Here is an 18,846-nt window from a genome sequence, read left to right on the forward strand (position 1 = left end):
AGTAATATATGCAATGCACAGAGAGGAGGAAGAATGGGGGTGGGCCCCTACAGCAGGTTAATCAGGCCATGAGTAGGTCACAGTACAATAAGTTTTACAGCAGTAATTACGCTTGTAGTATCTATTATGTGCATCATTTGTGTTCAAGTCTACAGTTTTTTTGTTATTCTTTTTAAAGTTAAGATTCATGGAAAGTACATTTAAAGTGCTTCAATTAAAAATTACATTAAAATAGCCTAAGTTAAGCTTGCCTTGCCTTGTAACGGTGCTTCTTTGATTAGGATACTGAGGCACTGTGTCTGCTTCCCCCCACATCAGTTTTCCTCGATAGACCGATAAATTCAAATATTTTGGTTTACATACAACGGAGACATTAAGTGACATTGGGTAGTGTGTCTGCTCAGTTCATGTTTTGTGTAGATAACTCGAGCAGCACCTTGTGGTCACACTGTGTCCGTGCTCCAGTGACGTAACGTGAAACCACTGTTGCCATGACACCAGACGGCCAGAGGAGGCGGTAGACGCTGCTACAGTGACAACAACTGTGCTGCTAACGTTACCAGTCGGGCTCAGAGGAGGAACTAGGAAACACATCCGCACATTTATCCACAGTAGAAACACGGGGAGACGACGAGCAAGGAAAACAAAGCACTTTCTGTTCTAAGGAGCACCTGAGTTGCCTTTTGCCATCTTGACAAATCGGGGGGAAACGAGTGAAAACGCCGTTCACAAGGTATTATGTTGTATCATGAATCAATATTTGCAAGCATTGTAGTGTAAGGCTACTTAAGCTAAGTTAGCTATATTTGGTAATGTTAGCTTGATTGGCATATCAGTAAGTAGAAACGTTTTAGCAGAAGTGAGCCTGGTGTTGATGATGTGCTAAAGTCAGACATGGGTTTGAGTGTGCAGGCTAGCGCGGGGAGCCTCTGCCAGGCCTGGGTATGCTAAGTTAGCCAACTAACGTTACATATATTGGATACGTTACAAAACTAGCTGTCATAAATGCACGTCCAACACCCGTAGATATTTTAAAATAAGCAAAAGCAACTAAAATTGTTTGGAAGCATGAGGCCTGTCGAGGCCTTCTGTGTGCCGACAACACACACACACACACACACTTTTACAAGCCAGCAGCAGCACTGTTGTTAGGCGGACAGTGATTGAAATATAGGCCGCGTTAGCTTACAAATAGATAAATAGTAAGCTGTCAAGTAAAGATAACGATAACTGAATCACAAATATCACTACGGCTTAGAGTTTAAGTTGTTTTGCATTTGCGAAACACATAATAACTCAGTGAGCACGTATCCATTTTGTTAGCATTGCGCAAAGTTGGCAGGCTTCACACCATCACAAACCAGGCATGGATATAATACAGAGGGGCGGTGCTCACTGCCAGCTTCATGTTGGCCAGCTTACTGCGCCGCAGGGTTGCAACTTGTACGAGGTTTTTTTAGGTTATACTAGTTGTAACAGTTGGTAGAAAGGGCTTTGGAGTATGTTGTGACACTTGTAAATATGCTTGATGACTGGACTAGCAATATACTAGCTGCTGGCAGTGGTCTCTAGCTTGCTGTCAAATGATAGCAGAGTATCTGCGGCTGTCTGGGCTGAAGGGTGGGGGTGACGTTTGAGGGGTCTTCAGACACTGTTTTGTTTGTTTGTTTTACTGGGTAAAAATATTTAAGGCTCCAATAGCTGTTGTCATCATGGGTAGGTAAAGTCTATCCTGGCTAGGATGACAGTAATTTCCTTTGAGAAAATCGGCGGGCGGGAAGGTTTGGACTTTCTTTCTGTCTTTTAGGCAATGTTGGGTCATTCTGTTGATAAGTGAGGCCCAAAACACCGCTGACGTTTGTTGGCCTAACATCAAGATACGGGTTAGCAGCTGATTTTGAACCTGCCATATGTGTTGCCTTGCTATTTGGGTCACTGATACTGAAGCGGTTCTGCTGCCTGCTGTCTACATTAACGAGCATTAACCTGTGCGAAAGACGGATTTGGCCACCTGGCGAAGTTGAGGTGCGTCTAGATTAATGGAGATGTGAGCAAGCACAACTCGGGTCGCCAGTGAAACCGGGGACAGGTTTTGTGTTTCAGCGCAGTCACACATGACACATCATATATGAATGGTGGACTGCACCTCCCACTTCGATGCTGCTTGGTTTATATTCCTGGCTGCAGCATTGCTTTCTAAATGTGGACTCCCTGTCAAAGCAGAAGAGGAAGACTGTGACTGCTCCAGGGTTTGGGTTCAGAGGTTAGAGATCCTTACAAGACAAGAGGTTAGTGACAGACTGTTAGACCAGAGCTTCTGAGTGTTTAATGGGTTCCTCTTAAGTGACTATATGACTAGTGTTAATGTTTTGTGGCAAACGTTTAGTACCACAGTGGAAACATGTGTCTTTAGTAGCAGCTTGCTTAATGAAAATCATTTTTGAGCTAAAATTATCATGAGACTGAGATTGTTGGGAGTAGGTTTTATTGATATTTCTGATATTCTATTTTTGATATTTTGTCATGTCTTCGGCACTTTGAATAGGTCATGTAATCATGCCGCATGACCCATTGTTTGAGCAAAGAAGCACATTTAGGCTGACATGTTGCTAATTACGCTTGTTGTGATGGCTCAGTCTTCCTCAGCCTACTTATCTGCTCAGAAAACTTTGGCTCTTGCCTCATAGTGTGTCTAAGGTGGATGGGTGGGTCAAGGAATGGTGTAGATAAGGGTCCTTGTTTAGTAACCCAGTTAAATGAGCAGCTGTGAGATATGGTTGTCACATCTGTTGGTCCTAATGCCTTTGTTAAGGTCTGTGTAGTTCAGTTCAGTTTCATCTGGGGTGAGAGAGCAGACTCAAAGGGTGTGTTTTTTTTTACCTAAATAACATAAATAAGAAAGTACAGTATGCTTAGTAATGTGAGGATGTGTTCACTTAGATATGTTAGTCACTGTACAGGGAGTGGGTCAGACAAAGGTCTGAGACGACATCATGTCATGGTGTAAGTAGGCCTATGTCACAGTAAACATTGCCTAGTTAATCATTTACTGACAATGACCACAAGTCTGCGCCAGATTATACGACTGTTCAGTGACGCAGTAAAGGTCAGATCAAGATATGATGGTCACAAGTCATAAAAATAAATCCCCTTTCCTCCGATGGGTTTGTATTTTAATGAGACACAGGACTTAACTAGCATCTAAGACCAGAAATGGTTGCATACTTGGAATGCACCTGTCTTCAAGCCAGCTTTGCTCCAGATAACCACGCCAGAGCAAGAATAGTATTAGGTCTTAAAGATGGACTAAACAAATGGAAACTACACAAGGCCTGACAAGATACTCAGCCCATTAGAAGTGAGTGACAAGTAGGGGAGTGGTAGTTAAAGTGAGAGTTCAGTGAGAAAAGAGGGTGACATTTATATTAATTACATACCTGCAGTTGGTGTAAACTTATACACTTGTGTTTTGCAGAGGTTCTTGATGAAGCTTCACCCTTTAGTGATAATATGTTTTGTCTTGTATCTACTGTTATCATCCCTAAAATCTGTTTTGTCAGCCTTTGTCCAGACTTGCATGATACTGTTGTTATGTTGGCATGAGTATGACTTCTGACTATGAGTATGAATCATTTGCAAGTCATAGGCTGTATATTTGTTATCACCTTCTTTTCCTATGACCTACTTCTGCACTTTACTATAGCTTCATAAATCTTGTTAGCTTGAACAGAGTATTACATAGATATTGTGAGGATAGAGTCAAAGAGCCTAGATATAGTAGGTCACCAGTTAGCATTTTATTTTGTATAGTGCAGCAACATTTACATTCCTCCATCTTTCAGGGGCTCTGATCCAATTTAACATTTCCATCCCTCAGGTGGACAGTCCGCTGCCTGGTAGCTCGTGGTAACTCTCCGCCATGCCTTTCCCCTTTGGCAAGTCCCACAAGTCGCCGGCGGACATCGTCAAGAACCTTAAGGACAGCATGACAGTGCTTGAGAAACATGACATCTCTGACAAAAAGGCAGAGAAGGTAGGGTGAATCTTGTACATTTTTTTTATTTTTTCTTCACTCTACTGAGGGATAAACCACCAGTAAAATGTCAATTATTTCCTCCAAGGGTAGAGAGTGAGGATATATTGTTATTGGGTGTTTTATTTGTGCATATTCAGGCCACAGAGGAGGTGTCAAAGAGCCTGGTGGCCATGAAGGAGATCCTCTATGGCACTAATGAGAAGGAGCCCCAGACAGAAGCAGTGGCCCAGCTAGCCCAGGAACTCTACAACAGTGGCTTGCTCAGCACCCTGATAGCGGACCTGCAGCTCATCGACTTTGAGGTAAGAACTAATGTGTCTTTGATAAGTGTGTTAAGGGGTAATATAGTGGCAGACATTTAACACTAAGTAGGTGTGTAGTGAAGTGGTCTAAATTTATATGTGGTACATGTCCACACAGTGTCTTATGAACATGAAAGAAAAATGCATATGCTTTGAAACTTTGAGACTTACATAATGAGGATGGTTGGATGTTCGTGACAAGCCTATGTTGATATGTGGGTAAACTCACGTCTTCCTGCAATATGTCAGACTGGTGCTGTGTGGTAACTGCTGCTGTGGACTTCCCTGACTCACCCTGTTACAGAATGACTCACTGTGTTGTGTGATCTCTCCCTTCCTCTTTTACCCTCTCTCATCCTCCCTCTCTCTTAAAAAAAAAAAAAAAAAAAAAAAAAAAGCTGGTGAAGAATTGCAAATCACAAGACTGCATCATAGAAATATGGAAATTATTCAACAGATATTTTAGAAATGTGTGCACACATTTGGTGCATGTTTGATTTTTGTTTGACATTTTTTGTAGCTAATTCTCAATATCTGTGTCATTATCCGAAGAGGACATCTTTTCTCTATCTATTCTTGAAACGCCTAAAATGAAAAGCAAATTTCATTGAAACAGCATAGAAAAATTAAAAGTGCAGTAATTTTTCAATTACCTTTAGCGACTAGTTTGACTGTCACATTTCAAAAAGGACCTTGGCTTAAGTTTATAGCAGCATCTTTCCACTCAGACCTAGAAAGCACCTAGATTAATAGTTTGAGGAAACAGTTTGTGTTGTGGAAACATTTTGTGTCTGTATTGTAACCTGTATTGTATACATGACTTTCAGCTTTATCAACCCTTTTATGTGTTCTTTCTGTTACCACCAGGGTAAGAAAGATGTGGCTCAGATCTTCAACAACATCCTGAGGCGTCAGATTGGCACTCGGACACCCACGGTGGAGTACCTCTGCACCCAGCAGAATATACTCTTCATGCTGCTTAAAGGGTAAGGAGACACACACAGAGTAATCATGCTCCCCTCTCTATACCTAGTTAAGGACATTTTTTCTTGACTTAAAAATATTGTTGAAAACAAACATGAACCAGATATTTAAAAGACCTAGCAACTTCCTAATGTGAAAGGAAATTATACACCTTTTACTCGTACCACAGCTACAGTATATGTTGCAGCTTGGAGGATGCTAAACCACCACATGAGGACTTAGCATGTGGCTAGTGATGCTGTGATGCACACCAACGGCGTCAAGATAGCATGCACGACTTTCCTTTTTCCCTGTTTTGACACGTTGATGCTCTAAACTAGCAGTCACTTGATCACATTCACTCCCTGTATTGGCACATCTTGGCTAAGACACACGTCATATGACACAATGTTACACGACTGGTGACTTTCTTCTTTTGTGTTTGTTCAGTAAAGCCTAAGTGATGCCCTTTAAAAGTTTGTAACAAAGCAGTGATCTGAGAGAAGCTACACCATGTGCAAATACTCCCATTGTGATTGGCCTTGTGCAGTGCACTGTGGATTTAATTTCTTTATCGAGTTGCTCTTTGTCAATTTTTTGCCATCAATAGATGAATGTGTTTTGTAGCAGCCTCTATAAAATGATAAATCCTTGTCCTGTGCTGCTTGCTGTTCCTTGCAGGTATGAGTCTCCAGAGATTGCCCTAAACTGTGGTATCATGTTGAGGGAGTGCATCAGACATGAACCGCTGGCCAAAATCACGCTGTGGTCCGAGCAGTTCTATGACTTCTTCAGATATGTGGAAATGTCCACATTCGACATTGCCTCAGACGCATTTGCCACTTTCAAAGTAAGTTGTCTCAGTTGCTCAGCTGTTGGAGTTGAGTATATTCTGTTTTGAGTAATGCTTTGAAACACCTGTTACTCCTTACATTTAAAGGCCGGTGACTACCTTACAAAAGAATCCAAAGCATTGTTTCAAAAATAATAACTGACATACTGTAAGTGATGAGCAGAAGTGCTGTTAATAGTTTCATGACATCTCTCCTCAGTCTCCCCATTTTCCCACTTCCTATGACTTCTCTGTTGATGGTTTGTTTACATGGAATAATTTGAAATGTTGTAAGTCACCTGATAGCTCAAACAGCAAGTTAGACAATGCAGTGGCAGCAAGTACCTGCTGCTGCTGCTGCTGCTGATATTGCAATTATAACAACTCAAACAGACTTGGAGGCTAAGGATTTAGCTGTTATAATGGGAAACACAGTGTTATACTGAGAATTAGAGACCTGAACGCACCACTGAGCTGTCATGAATCTGATGGCTGTTGTGAAAACCTTGTCAACATCTTGCATACTTTCCACTAAAATTAGTTTCTGAGTAAAAATAAAATGAGAAATGGACCATGCAGACGTTAAATCATGCTTCATTTAGTATTCACAACACTTAAACTAAATAACTGTTCATAGGATGTTAGGAGAGTCATAGTTCATAGGATATTTGGTAGTAGGGCTGGGTGATATATCATATCATCTTTTTATATTTTTGAATTTTTGTTTTTGTACAATGTGTAAAATGTCTATAATGTGAAAATCAACGTATTACAATGTGCATAAAAAACACTACTTCGAGTGAAAAGCTTAATATGGCTAACCACGTTAGCTGTCATGAGTCATGACTGCCAGGTTGCTAACACTAGCCAGCTGAGTGCAGATACCAGCAGGAGCAGATGGACTGGTGTGTGGACTTTTCTGCTGTCTGTGCTGAAACTGATCATTGAACTGGATGTCTTTGCTGTTGAAGCATCTGGCACTGACAGTCCATAACTGTAATAGATAACCCTTATCTTTTTGAATATGCATAACAGTGACAGCTTTGCAGGTGATGCAGGATTTTTATTATTCTTACTCAACTGTCTTGCACATGATGTCCTAAAAAATATGTTCCTGCTATATTTTAGCCGTGTACTTTTCAGGGGAAAAAAATCTGTTAAAATCATGGATTGACTCAAAGCTTGAAACAAAATCTAAATTTTATTTGTCAGGTTCAAGAGGTAAGTCCATTGTTTCCCCTACAATAGTACAGGCCAGGCGGGCCGCCAAGCCAACGAGAACCCCCGCCAGGCCAAAAAATATTTTTTTAAATGTCAAAAATAACGCCAAATATCCATTCATTTGCAAATCAATGGCGTTTGGGAGCCTCTGAGCAGCGCTGTCTCGAAACGTGAGTTAACGTCTGTGTCGTTGCCTGGGAAACTGCAGGTAGCTTAACTCCTTTTAAGGAATAGGGCAGAGAGTAAGCGAGTGAGTGGCTAAGTGAGAGAGCGAGCGGCAGAAGAATAACGGTGAATGAAAGCGGAGCAGAGGAAAAGGTTAGCAATAAGTTGTCAGTCTGGCAGTAAATGTACAGTTCAGCCCCCCCCCCCTCCAGTACAGCTTTTATAGCTTGGCAGGGCCAGGTGAACCATATTACACTGACGACCCTTCACTGTCAGCCAAAATCCAGGAGGCAGCCTCTGAGACGGTGGGAGGGGCGTCACAGTTTCTAAGGATTATTTCTGCCTTTGCTGAGTTTGTCGTATCCAAGGCTAAGTCATAACCATTATGTCTAAATTATTGCTCATACTCTGTTTTGTCTTTTTCCAGGACCTCCTCACAAGACACAAGCTACTGAGTGCAGAGTTTCTGGAGCAACATTATGACAGAGTGAGTCCATGCTAAACTAAAATCCATTCATTATGTATCTTTACCATTGAAAGTTAAATAATAGATGACTCAGACCTTCATTAAAAACAGTTAACACTAAATGTAGCATTATTTTACCATTTTGAGAAAATATTAATCAACAAATTAATGGAAGAAAGAATGATTCATCAATCATTCACTACTCTGTCTGCACTGCTTTATGGAAATATGAATTGTTTTTTTTTTTAAAGCTTAGGCCTATTATTGGACTTCTATGTGTTAGACTCTTTCTAAAAACTTGAAAGCCGTCTCCTTTTTATGAGTTACATGTTAATTAATATGGTGGCACTTTGGGTTTTTGGCATGCTGGCAGTCTCTTTCCTAACAGCATCAAACCAGCCATTTGGGACATCATTTGCAGGCTGTGAATACAAATTAGCTGTCAGTCTCCGAGGGAAAATCTCTCATTTTCTTGTCATTGTGTTTTGATACAAGACACAGATGCAATTGTGAAAAACCATTATTTGACACATTTAGATGACTCCCTCTCGCCCCCGACGACTTTGTCTGTCTTCTCTCTCTCACTACCTCTTTCTCTCTCTTTCTAGTTCTTTAGTGAATATGAGAAGTTACTCCACTCTGAAAACTACGTGACTAAAAGGCAGTCCCTCAAGGTAAGGACCCTGGGTTGTCCTATAGTAAACAGGTCTAGGGGTGCAACCCTATTCAGAGAGCTATTTTAAGGTGGGTCTTTTCTGAGTATTGGGTTTCTCAAAAACCACTCCATCTCCATAACCTTGTTGTGAGCGCCATCTAGTGATGGGAGCACAGTGTTTGACATGTCTTTTTAAAGCTGCTATTAATGTTTATTAGTTTTTTCTTCACTTGCTTTTTGTTTTTGTTTTTTTTTTTGTTGTTGGGTTTTTTTTTTTTGTTTGTTTTTTTTTGGACTACATTTAGTGCCTACTTTCACCCTAATCTGAATGTTATGTATTTAATGGCTCTGTTGCACAGACATGACAGACTGAAGCCATAATCTGTACCAAATGTCAACAAACTGGTCCCCTAATGTCAAAATGACATGAATGACTGAATCTCTTTCAAGCTTTTCATTTGGCTTATTATTTATTTCTGATGCTGTTAAATGTTGTTGACACCAAAAATGTTGGTAAATATGAGTAAAAAAAGGCCAATATTTTCAATTATTATGCACATTTCATCTATAAGTTAAATTAATTACACTTAACATTAATGCAAGCAAAAGAAACTACAGATTGAGGCTTTAAGCGTGCAGCTTGTGAGTCTGTAAAATCTGTCTGTCATCATAAGGAATTTAAGTGAAATTAACATCCATTGCTCTTTCTCTCTCTGAAATGATCCAGTTACTGGGAGAGTTGCTTCTTGACCGGCACAATTTCACCATTATGACGAAATACATCAGCAAGCCAGAGAATCTCAAACTAATGATGAATCTGCTACGGGACAAGAGCCGCAACATCCAGTTTGAGGCTTTCCATGTTTTTAAGGTAAAAGTCAGAGCACAGTTTAAGGTGTGTGTCTGTGACGGGCAGAAAAGTGTTTAGAGGCAAAGAACAGGGGCTCATAACATGCCAGCTGCACTACTTTTACATGTTGTGTTTTCTGCTAACACAGGAAAATATATGGAAGAAAAGCACAAACACAAACTGGCTAATTCATGTATTTATAAAGTTTGAGTAATTTTTACTTACAGCTCTCAGTAAAAAGAGCTTTGCTGCAACGACCGGAAACAAAAGCCAAGTTTGACACAAACGTCCTCAGAGTTGTATCAAAGAAATGATCTGCATCAAACATAACACACAATATCTTCACACATTAACAACCTTGTCCTTTTCCTCCACTACCAGGTATTTGTGGCCAACCCCAACAAGACACAGCCCATCCTGGACATCCTGCTGAAGAACCAGACCAAACTCATCGAGTTTCTTAGCAAGTTCCAGAATGACAGAACGGAGGACGAACAGTTCAATGATGAAAAGACATACCTGGTCAAACAGATCAGGGACCTCAAGAGGCCTGCCCCCCAGGAGGCCTGAGAAAGAGTGCAGAGGTGGAGGGGGGGGGAGCCACCAGGACCATGTCTGGAACAACATCCAGACAACGTCTGCTTAACGGACCCATCAGCAGCTGCTGTTCTGGTTTCTGAACAAAAATCGAGGAAACAAATGAAAAACAAACGTACCCATATCAACTCATCAGGAAGTCGCCAGCTCCTCTGCTCCTCAGTGAACATTTGATTTTTTTTTTTTCCTTTTTCAGTCTTTTTCCTTCAAAAGAAACAAGAGAAAATAATAGATGCTGCTGCTTTCTTGCACATTGAAATATGTAAGGTATATTCTAATGACACAACAGTCCATCAAACATAGTGACATCCATGCATTAAAAGTAAGGCAGACTTCCTGATAGATGCACACACTGAGGAACAAAAGACATCGACACAAGTGTACACGCATATATGTATTACATTAAAAAAAAAAACATGCATACACACATACTGCAAGAATATCAGCTAAAAACCTTGTGATGGAAATGGTACGAGCAAGTTGAACATTGGTGTGTTTGTTGCATGCCTTGAAATGTGACAGATCCATGGCTGTACCCGGCGTCGGCTCTGTGATGGCCTGCCCAGTCTGGCTCCCATGTTCAGTGCCACAGACTCGGAAATGCACGTGCATCACAGCAACCGCTACAGTTTGCATCTATGCCTTCATCCAATAAAGCAACCGTGGTTCATTTTACTGATTTGTGGGGACGAGCTCTCAGATGCCATCACACAGAACCATTTACCTCCTGTGTGCTTTGTTACGACACAGCACTTAAAGCACATGAGGAAAGGAGGGAGGGATGCAAGGTATGAATTTGGTAATGCCAGAGTTGGGTCTCTTTGTTGTTTTCTGGGATAGGGTGAACATGTACATATGCCTTTTTTTGCTTTGTAGATTTTTGTTTAACCTTGACATATGAATATATATTATATATATTACCTTAAACATCACGTTTTTGGTTAATTGTAATCAAATTACTTTCTAAACCATAAGAGAAAACAAAAAAGTTAAGTGACATTGTTTTTGCATTTCATTTTACTGCTGAAATGGTTGCTGGTGGGTTTCTTTGTACATAACTTAAAGGGCCAGCTCACATTTAGCTAACCTATAGGATATTAACAATTTGTACAGCGGAGGAATGTCATGGTATTAGCTCTGGATCTGTTAATCCTCTTTTTATTCTCCATCTGCATTTTGAGCATCTTTCAGGCTGCTAAAATGTGCAGGGGTGGATGGAACAGCGGTGTGAGCGGTGCAGAAGGGGAGGGAGGAGATCGGGAGAGCATTAACAAAAACATTAAAGCCTGTGTGTTTGTGCACTTTGTGAGGTGCTGAGCGATCAACATCATCTAACTGGAGTCGAGGACAGTGGGGGATTTTCCCCACTCTTCAATTTCATTTCTTCATTGTCACCATTTCGCTGGTGGCCTGAGAGTGTTATGTTGGCCCCACAGTGAGTGTGTTTCAGGGGTGAGCTCATCAGGACATTGGCAACTCGGCACATCATTCTTACTTCCCCCTTCTCCTCATGTTTGAGCCTTTCCCCAGAGGGTTTATAATTCCAGTACAATTATGAGTGTAAAGCATTGTGGGTAGCAGAGTACTTTGGGCATGTTGGATTGTCCTCATGGCGCTTAGATAAACTGATGAAATTGTGAATTGCAGTGAACAACACGGTCCATATATTGAGACATATTTATAGATTCAAACAGGCAGATAAACCATCTCAGTACAGAAGACAGCACTACTCAGATAGCCCACAATTCTTCCATGCGCATTGAACATGCATGAATCCTCCACTGGCTGTGCATGATGCTGTACTAAAGATGTTGTACTGGAATTGTTTTTTTTCTTTCCAAGTATTAAACAACATTGAAATGTCAAATTGAACTCTTAGCTGTATGGCTGTATGCTGACTTTGACTCCAGTTTCAGCATAGAGCGTGTGGGTGCTTTCAGAAGTGTCAAAAGGCCTGGGCCCTACAATTGAAATAAAGAAAAAAAAAAACATTTGGAATAAAATAAAGCTGTTGTCATTTTCTTCCTTTGTTCAGGTTTAACAGCTCATCTGTCAGATGTGTTAACATAAGGTGATGTACATCAGCTTGGTATATTAATGTTTGACCTTTGCCCCAGTGGTTGATGTAGAGATGCCACAATGTAAAAATACTCAATGCAAGTCTTGCATTCACACATTTGTATAAGTTAAAGTTCAAGTTACCAGTAAAATGTACTTAAATATTTAAAAAGTTGTCATACAGATTGGCTCCTTTGAAAGGAGGATATATACTAGCCAAACTTAGTTTTTACAAATTTGCAACCCAGGTGTTGACTTTAATAAACTTAATAAATAAATAAATCCATTAATTACAGCTTGTAATAAAATATGCATTATTAAAAAGTGATACCCACCATTTGAATGTTGCAGCTGGTTGAGTTGGAGCCAATTTCTTAAATACTGTTGGGAAGTTTATTCTATAACAGTGCATCATGTTCGGAAGTTCTTTATGCGTTGGATGAAAAATGTTAATCTGCAAAGTCAACAAGGTGTTAAGTTGCTCTTAAAGTGTAGTGCCTGAGTAAATGTACTCACTTACTCCACCACTGCTGAAATAACTTTACCATCACAATAGAAAGCAAAGACCAAAGAAAGAGAAAAAAGCTATTTAAACATTAAACATTATTGGAACATTAGTGCTCTCTGGCCTGACTGGGACACTAAATGCATCATTAACAATATTAGTTTCACCTAGACTTTTCCTGCCATGACAAGTCAACGTTTCTGTGGTGAAAAAGACTTCTTGTAATGTGTAATTAAAGACTAATACTTGAATCCAGTAACCAAAATATAATCTGGCATTCATAAGACACTCACATTGCAGTGTCTGTTTTCCATCCTCGAGGTTTAGTAAGCGGACGCAGCAGCCATTTACCATAATGACAGTTTGAACCCTGTTTGATTAAATTGATAGTACTTATCAATTTAATCGATAACTACTATCAATTTAATCAAACAGGGTTCATTAGCAGCATTTAGCCATTCACCTGTGCTCCAGGCCACCGTGAATCAGGTGTTTTACGCTGCTTCTTATCAATAAAACAAACAATTAACACATTTTATGCATTATTTAATCAACACATTTTATCATAATTTCATTCATACTTATGAAATTGGAGCTGACATGAAATAAATTCGTGTTTTTTGAATGGAGTTTGTCCACGCTAAACGCTACAGTAGGTGATTTTGTTTTTCCTAGGACGGCGACGGAATGACCCGCCCTACTTTGCCTCTGATTGGCTAGTACTCGTTACCTTCTTCGGTTAGATTGGTTAGATTTAGACGAGGAGTGAGAGGGGGGTACGAATATCAAGGTCAGAGCCAATCAGAGGCAGAGTGGGGCGGGTATTATACTTTGGGCTTATTAAATATTCATGACTTGACTTCGCCATTCTAGGAAAAAAAATCGCTTACCGTAGACAGGACAGAAAGCAGCGGACTGGTCCTTTAAGGGCTGATTTAAAAAAAACAAAACAAAACAGTACACTTCCGGTGGATAAAGACAAAAACAGATAGAGAAGCAGCCCAGCGGTGAGAAGAGGGCGGCCCGTCGACGAGGTGAGGGGATCCAGTTTTAGAAAGGTGACCAGCTGTCGTTAACACAGACGGAGAGCGCAGACAACACACACCGAGCAACATGGTGAAAATCAGTTTCCAGTCTGTCGCGGGACAGAAAGTGGAAAAGGAGAATGATGGCGACAAGACCGAAATCCTCATCCCTCATCCAATGGTGAGTAAACACCTCGCTTATTGTTATTTCTCTTGTGAATAATGCTGGTCATTGTTTTCTTAACATGACACTTATGTAATGTGATGCCTGCTGTGTCCAGGCTCTCCGTGCCTGGTGTGTCTGCAGGGCAGCCTGCACCTGCACAGTCATCAACACCAGGGGATGTTTCACAGCACGTCGCCATTAAAAACATGTCATTTCTGTGATTGTTTCCTCTGCGCCAGTGCGCTTATTGCAGGCTTGATGCAAGTTATTACAATGTGCAAATGCATGTTTATGATTGTATAAAGCTCCACAAGCAAAAATCAGTTTAACAATATAAGGGAAATGCACTGGATTTTGCTTTATGTGTGTCATGACCTCTGACGATTTTACCTTTAATGCACATTTAAAGAAACAACTCCTCATTTTAAGAAAAGGTAGAATGCAAGAAATGCATGAGCTTTGGCTGACAAAATGGCAGATGGGTTGCTGTGGCTTGCAGCTGCATGCAAGATGCAAGATTACTCTGAGGAGGCAGAGCAGCGGAGTCCTCAACTTTGCTGTAGCAGCATCCCAGCTCTCCTCAACCCTTATCAAACATACATGGCTGAGCCCCGAAGATGATGAGCCATAATGGAATATAGATAGGACATCAGGCATGCATATAAAGTGAATATTACAGAATAGCTGGAGTGGCCATCTGACTTTGAAATCTGGACATACCAAATGTATTGAACAGGAGACAGACAGGCCTCATGGTCTGTCACACTCTCAGTTGGTGTGAAAGAGCCTCTCTCTCACTCTTTCTCAGTGGGGTGGGAGAACACAAAGAACTGTGTCTCACAGAAGTGTGTGTTCGCACATACACAGTTGTCTCCTTGTCCTTATGTACCCTCTGTCTCCAAATGCTCCAACTAAGAACAGAAATAAATGCTGCAACATGGAAAAACTGCATCTACAGGATAGACACTCTCAATAGTTGGTACAAAAACACTCAGAATACACTTCAGATATTGTGAAACAGATGCACTACTTCAGCTTTGTGCTGTCGCCTTTTTAAATTGATGGCACATGTTCACACAGGATTGTCTTCGTTTTCCTTTGAAGTTTCTTCTAAGAGCCATTTCCCTTGCATACAATCATTATTTTTTATCCTTCAAAGCTCCAGCTAAGAATAACAACCTTTTGTTTCTTTACAGAGCTCAGCAGTGCAGTTACAATAAGCACTGAGCCACTTCTCCTGTTAGTCATTGTTTTGTAAAAGGAAGAGCACAGCGAGAGGCTACTATCTGTGTGTAGTGCCACCCTGCCAACGCAGGTTGGGCGCGTGGCACCAGCAGATGGGCTGCGAGACTGGAGGCGTCTGGGAAGAGATTACTCACCATCTCAGTCAAGTTTTCATTACCGAGCGCTCCGTCATCTCTTCCTCTTGCCAGGCTCAGCGCTACTAATTCCTGCTTGAAATGCGGCATTTTAATTTATATGAGCTTCTGTTTCAGCTGTTGGTTAATTCAGGTCATTTTCAGCTGTTCGTCAAAGTGAAGATGAGTACGTTAAAAGATGGACTCGGTTGAATTGAAGCTGCCTTCAAAGCCCTTTTTTGAAGTTTTTAATTTGTGCTTTGTGTGTGTGTGTATTTTCCAGGATGAGGAGGAGCTGGTTCTGCCGCTGCGGCCCAAGAAGTCTCCCCTGAACGGCCTGTGCTGCCTGACGTTTGGCCTGGTTGTGTTCATGGCCGGTCTGGTCCTCGCCTCAATCTATGTGTATCGCTACTACTTCATACCTCATGTAAGAGAGGCCACATCATTATACTGCACAGTGTGCCATAATGTCTTTGATTGAGCTTTTCAGCAAGTACTGTAATTCATAAATTAAATGATGTCTTTTTAGTGTTTCAATTCAAATCCCTGTAGTATGAGAAGATATTCTTGCAATATACTTGTGTCTGAGCAATCCAGCTGAGGTGTTGATCTCAATGTGTGTGTGTGTGTGTGTGTGTGTGTGTGTGTGTGTGTGTGTGTGTGTGTGTGTGTGTGTGTGTGTGTGTGTGTGTGTGTGTGTGCATGTGTGTGCAGATCCCAGATAACTCGTTCCACTGCAGGGTGCTTTATGAAGACTCAGTGTACGCCCCGCTGCGTGGGCGTCAGGAACTGGAGGAAAATGTTAGCATCTACTTGGCCGACAACTATGAGAAGATCACTGTGCCCGTGCCTCACTTTGGAGGCAGCGACCCTGCTGATATCATCCACGACTTCCACAGAGTGAGGACACACACACACACACACACACTTGACATGTCCAACTTGTGTAGAGAACACACAATGCAGTAACCAGTTAAATATTTACTACAAGTAACTCATTACAGTGATTTTTCTCACTAAAGAAAAAGAACAAAAATGAGAAAGTTTAATATGAAGAGTCTGTAATCATTCTAGCAGCTCTGTGAGGCTGTTGGTATTTTGATAATCGCTAAATTGTTTTGAGTAATTTTTAAGAAGGAAATTTCCAATTTCTCTGATTCCACCTTCTCAAATGTGAGTATTTTCTGGGTTTTTCAAGTCTTTTATGACCGTGAACTAGACATCTTTGGGTTGTGGACTGTTGGTCTGGACAAAACAAGAAGGTTTTAGGACGTCACTTTGAGCTTTGGGAAACACTTATTGACATTATTCACAATTTTCTGACATTTATAGACCAAACAACTAATCAATTAATTGAGAAAATAATCGACAGAGTAATCAATAATGAAAATAATGGTTAGCTGCAGCCCTATGTCTGTCTGTACCAAATTTCATGGCAATCCATCCAATAGTTGATGAGGCATTTCATTAAAAAAAAAGTTCAACCTCACTGTGGCGGTAGATGAAAAAATAATAACTTCAAAACTACACCCGTCCTTTGATCTAGTCTTTTTAAGTCTTTAGTCTTTTTAGTCTTAAGCTGCGTTATGTTTCCAGGGACTGACAGCCTACCATGACATCGCTCTGGACAAGTGCTACGTTATAGAGCTCAACACCACTATCGTGATGCCTCCGCGCAACCTTTGGGAGCTTCTCATCAACGTCAAGGTAACACAAGTCCAATCACGGATAGTCTTCATGAGCATCTACTGTTCTTGAAATCTTCTGAAGAAAATGTCATGAAGTGGTTGAGATGTTCACATTTGACAGTTAAATGTAACAAAAAAAAAAGCACAAAAAACCAAAAACGAAGCACTGATGTCAGGAGTTGGCATTCGTGTTGGTTATATTCCAGTGAGCTTGCTGTTTTTTGTACTAGTACCTCTTTGCCTCTTGCAGAAGGGTACATACTTGCCTCAAACCTACATCCTCCACGAAGAGATGGTGGTGACCGGCAAAGTGCACAACATGCGTCAGCTGGGGCCCTTCATCTACCGCCTGTGCAACGGGAAGGACACGTACCGCCTGAACCGTCGTGTCTCCCGCAGACGTAAGTTGGGGTTAAAAGACTCATTAGTCACCTGATAGATGGCTGCGGCGTTGGTGCCTTTTTGAGTTGGGGATAAAAGGAGCATTAACGCTGCAAACTGTTATGATCAGAAGTTTAGCACGCACCACACAAAGTCACATCTCTCATCCCCTCTCTGCATCTCACCCTGTCTCCCTCGCAGGCATCAACAAGCGCGAGGCGAAGGACTGCCACCACATCCGTCACTTTGAGAATACATTTGTGGTGGAGACGGTTATCTGCGATGAAGCGTAAACAGGACGGTTATCCGTGTCATCCCATCTACCCAAAGGCACATCTCTAGTCACTTCCCCAGCCACTGTAGCACCCTCCTGTGGATCTGGTCATGTCTGAGTTGCACTTTACATGTGAATTTGGTTTGATGTCCTTTGTAAAAGAAAAGTTTTGTTGTTTGTTTTTGTTTTTTAAATATAACTTCCTGTCTGTTTTTCTTTCTTTTTTCTATTTCCCACAGGTAATATTTATCCCCCAGTGTAATGCAATACTAATCTTTTGGTTCTATCACAGGATTTTCCATGTAGCAAAGTCCTTAAGCCAATAATGAATTATAATTTCCAGACCTCTCCTCTTTGGGGATTTGTATGATGGTTACTGTTGTTGGGGGAGATGACTGCCTCCATGTGTTGTCAAGGTGACTGTCCTCTTGTTTTTTTCTCTTGCTCTGGAGATTACTTTGTGTCAAGTGTTCTAGTAACACAGCCAGTTGTGCAAAGCATGAAATCCTGCTTTTCTGAGCAAACATTATCCATAGATTTCTATTATTATCTTTTTTCCCCCTCATGATCTCTGTAATGTAAACATGTAACTGCTGATTACTAGTTGCTTGCTTGCATCTTTATCCTGTTGCCTGCTTGTCGCTTCCTTGCTCTCCTTTCTGCTTAAAAAGCATCACACAGTAGAAGTTCGAGAAGGTTGCGTTGGTCACTTATGTACCAATGTTTTAGCAATGAAGTAGACATTATCAGGCGTTAGACTGCATCCACTTCTTTTTGTATATTTCATCATCATTGAAAGAGGTGAAAACCCATATTTAGTTTTAAGGCTCTCATTTGTTGTCAGCTTTTCTCTTATGTGTTTTGCATACTTCAATGCATTTGTGAATCATTTTAAGGTTATGTAATTTTTTTCCCTTGCATGTGTTTATCTATAAGAGAGCACTGTTAGAATGTTTTGTAAAACCACGTTTAAAGCCTTAGTCCAGAGTCAGAGACTGGACTAACGTCAATACTACTGAAAGGGAGCATATTATATGACATGTTAGTTCAACAAAACCAACTTTGATCTGTATATTTTGTCTGCCGATGAAATCTGTCTGTGAATAAAGTAGTGAAAATCACTATGTACCTGTTGATGTTTAATTTAGTTAATGAAGACTGTGAGATGTGGTTGATAGCTCCAGAAAGAAGCTGGTAGGTGGACCTTGAGTTTAGCTGTTTTGTCAAACTACTGTTTTCAAGATCAAGAATGAATTCAACTATTTAAATGTGTCTATTCCTAAAGGCATTATCGAATTTGAAAA

At 40.8% G+C, this 18,846-nt stretch overlaps 2 protein-coding genes across 3 annotated transcripts; both read left to right on the plus strand.

Annotated features, from left to right (window-relative positions):
• The first annotated feature begins 519 nt into the window (after nt 1-519).
• cab39 (calcium binding protein 39) lies at nt 520-11,959 on the plus strand. 2 transcript variants are annotated; one of them, XM_067594058.1, is made up of 10 exons: nt 520-733; nt 2,224-2,288; nt 3,878-4,033; nt 4,174-4,338; nt 5,206-5,324; nt 5,983-6,151; nt 7,947-8,006; nt 8,594-8,659; nt 9,368-9,511; nt 9,872-11,959. In XM_067594058.1, exons 3-10 carry the CDS (start codon nt 3,920-3,922, stop codon nt 10,058-10,060), a joined length of 1,026 nt encoding a protein of 341 aa, XP_067450159.1. In that variant the 5' UTR covers nt 520-733; nt 2,224-2,288; nt 3,878-3,919; the 3' UTR covers nt 10,061-11,959. The 2 variants fall into 2 exon arrangements, with proteins under 2 accessions (XP_067450159.1, XP_067450158.1); XM_067594057.1 differs by lacking the exon at nt 2,224-2,288 and having other exon boundaries at nt 521-733.
• A 1,580-nt stretch (nt 11,960-13,539) lies between these two features.
• itm2ca (integral membrane protein 2Ca) lies at nt 13,540-18,663 on the plus strand. Its single transcript, XM_067594059.1, has 6 exons — nt 13,540-13,856; nt 15,483-15,626; nt 15,914-16,099; nt 16,796-16,906; nt 17,138-17,288; nt 17,470-18,663. Exons 1-6 carry the CDS (start codon nt 13,764-13,766, stop codon nt 17,559-17,561), a joined length of 777 nt encoding a protein of 258 aa, XP_067450160.1. The 5' UTR covers nt 13,540-13,763; the 3' UTR covers nt 17,562-18,663.
• Nucleotides 18,664-18,846: the final 183 nt, after the last annotated feature.

Source organism: Thunnus thynnus, chromosome 7 (genome assembly GCF_963924715.1).
Source record: "Thunnus thynnus chromosome 7, fThuThy2.1, whole genome shotgun sequence".
In the NCBI taxonomy this organism is placed as follows: Eukaryota; Metazoa; Chordata; class Actinopteri; order Scombriformes; family Scombridae; genus Thunnus; species Thunnus thynnus.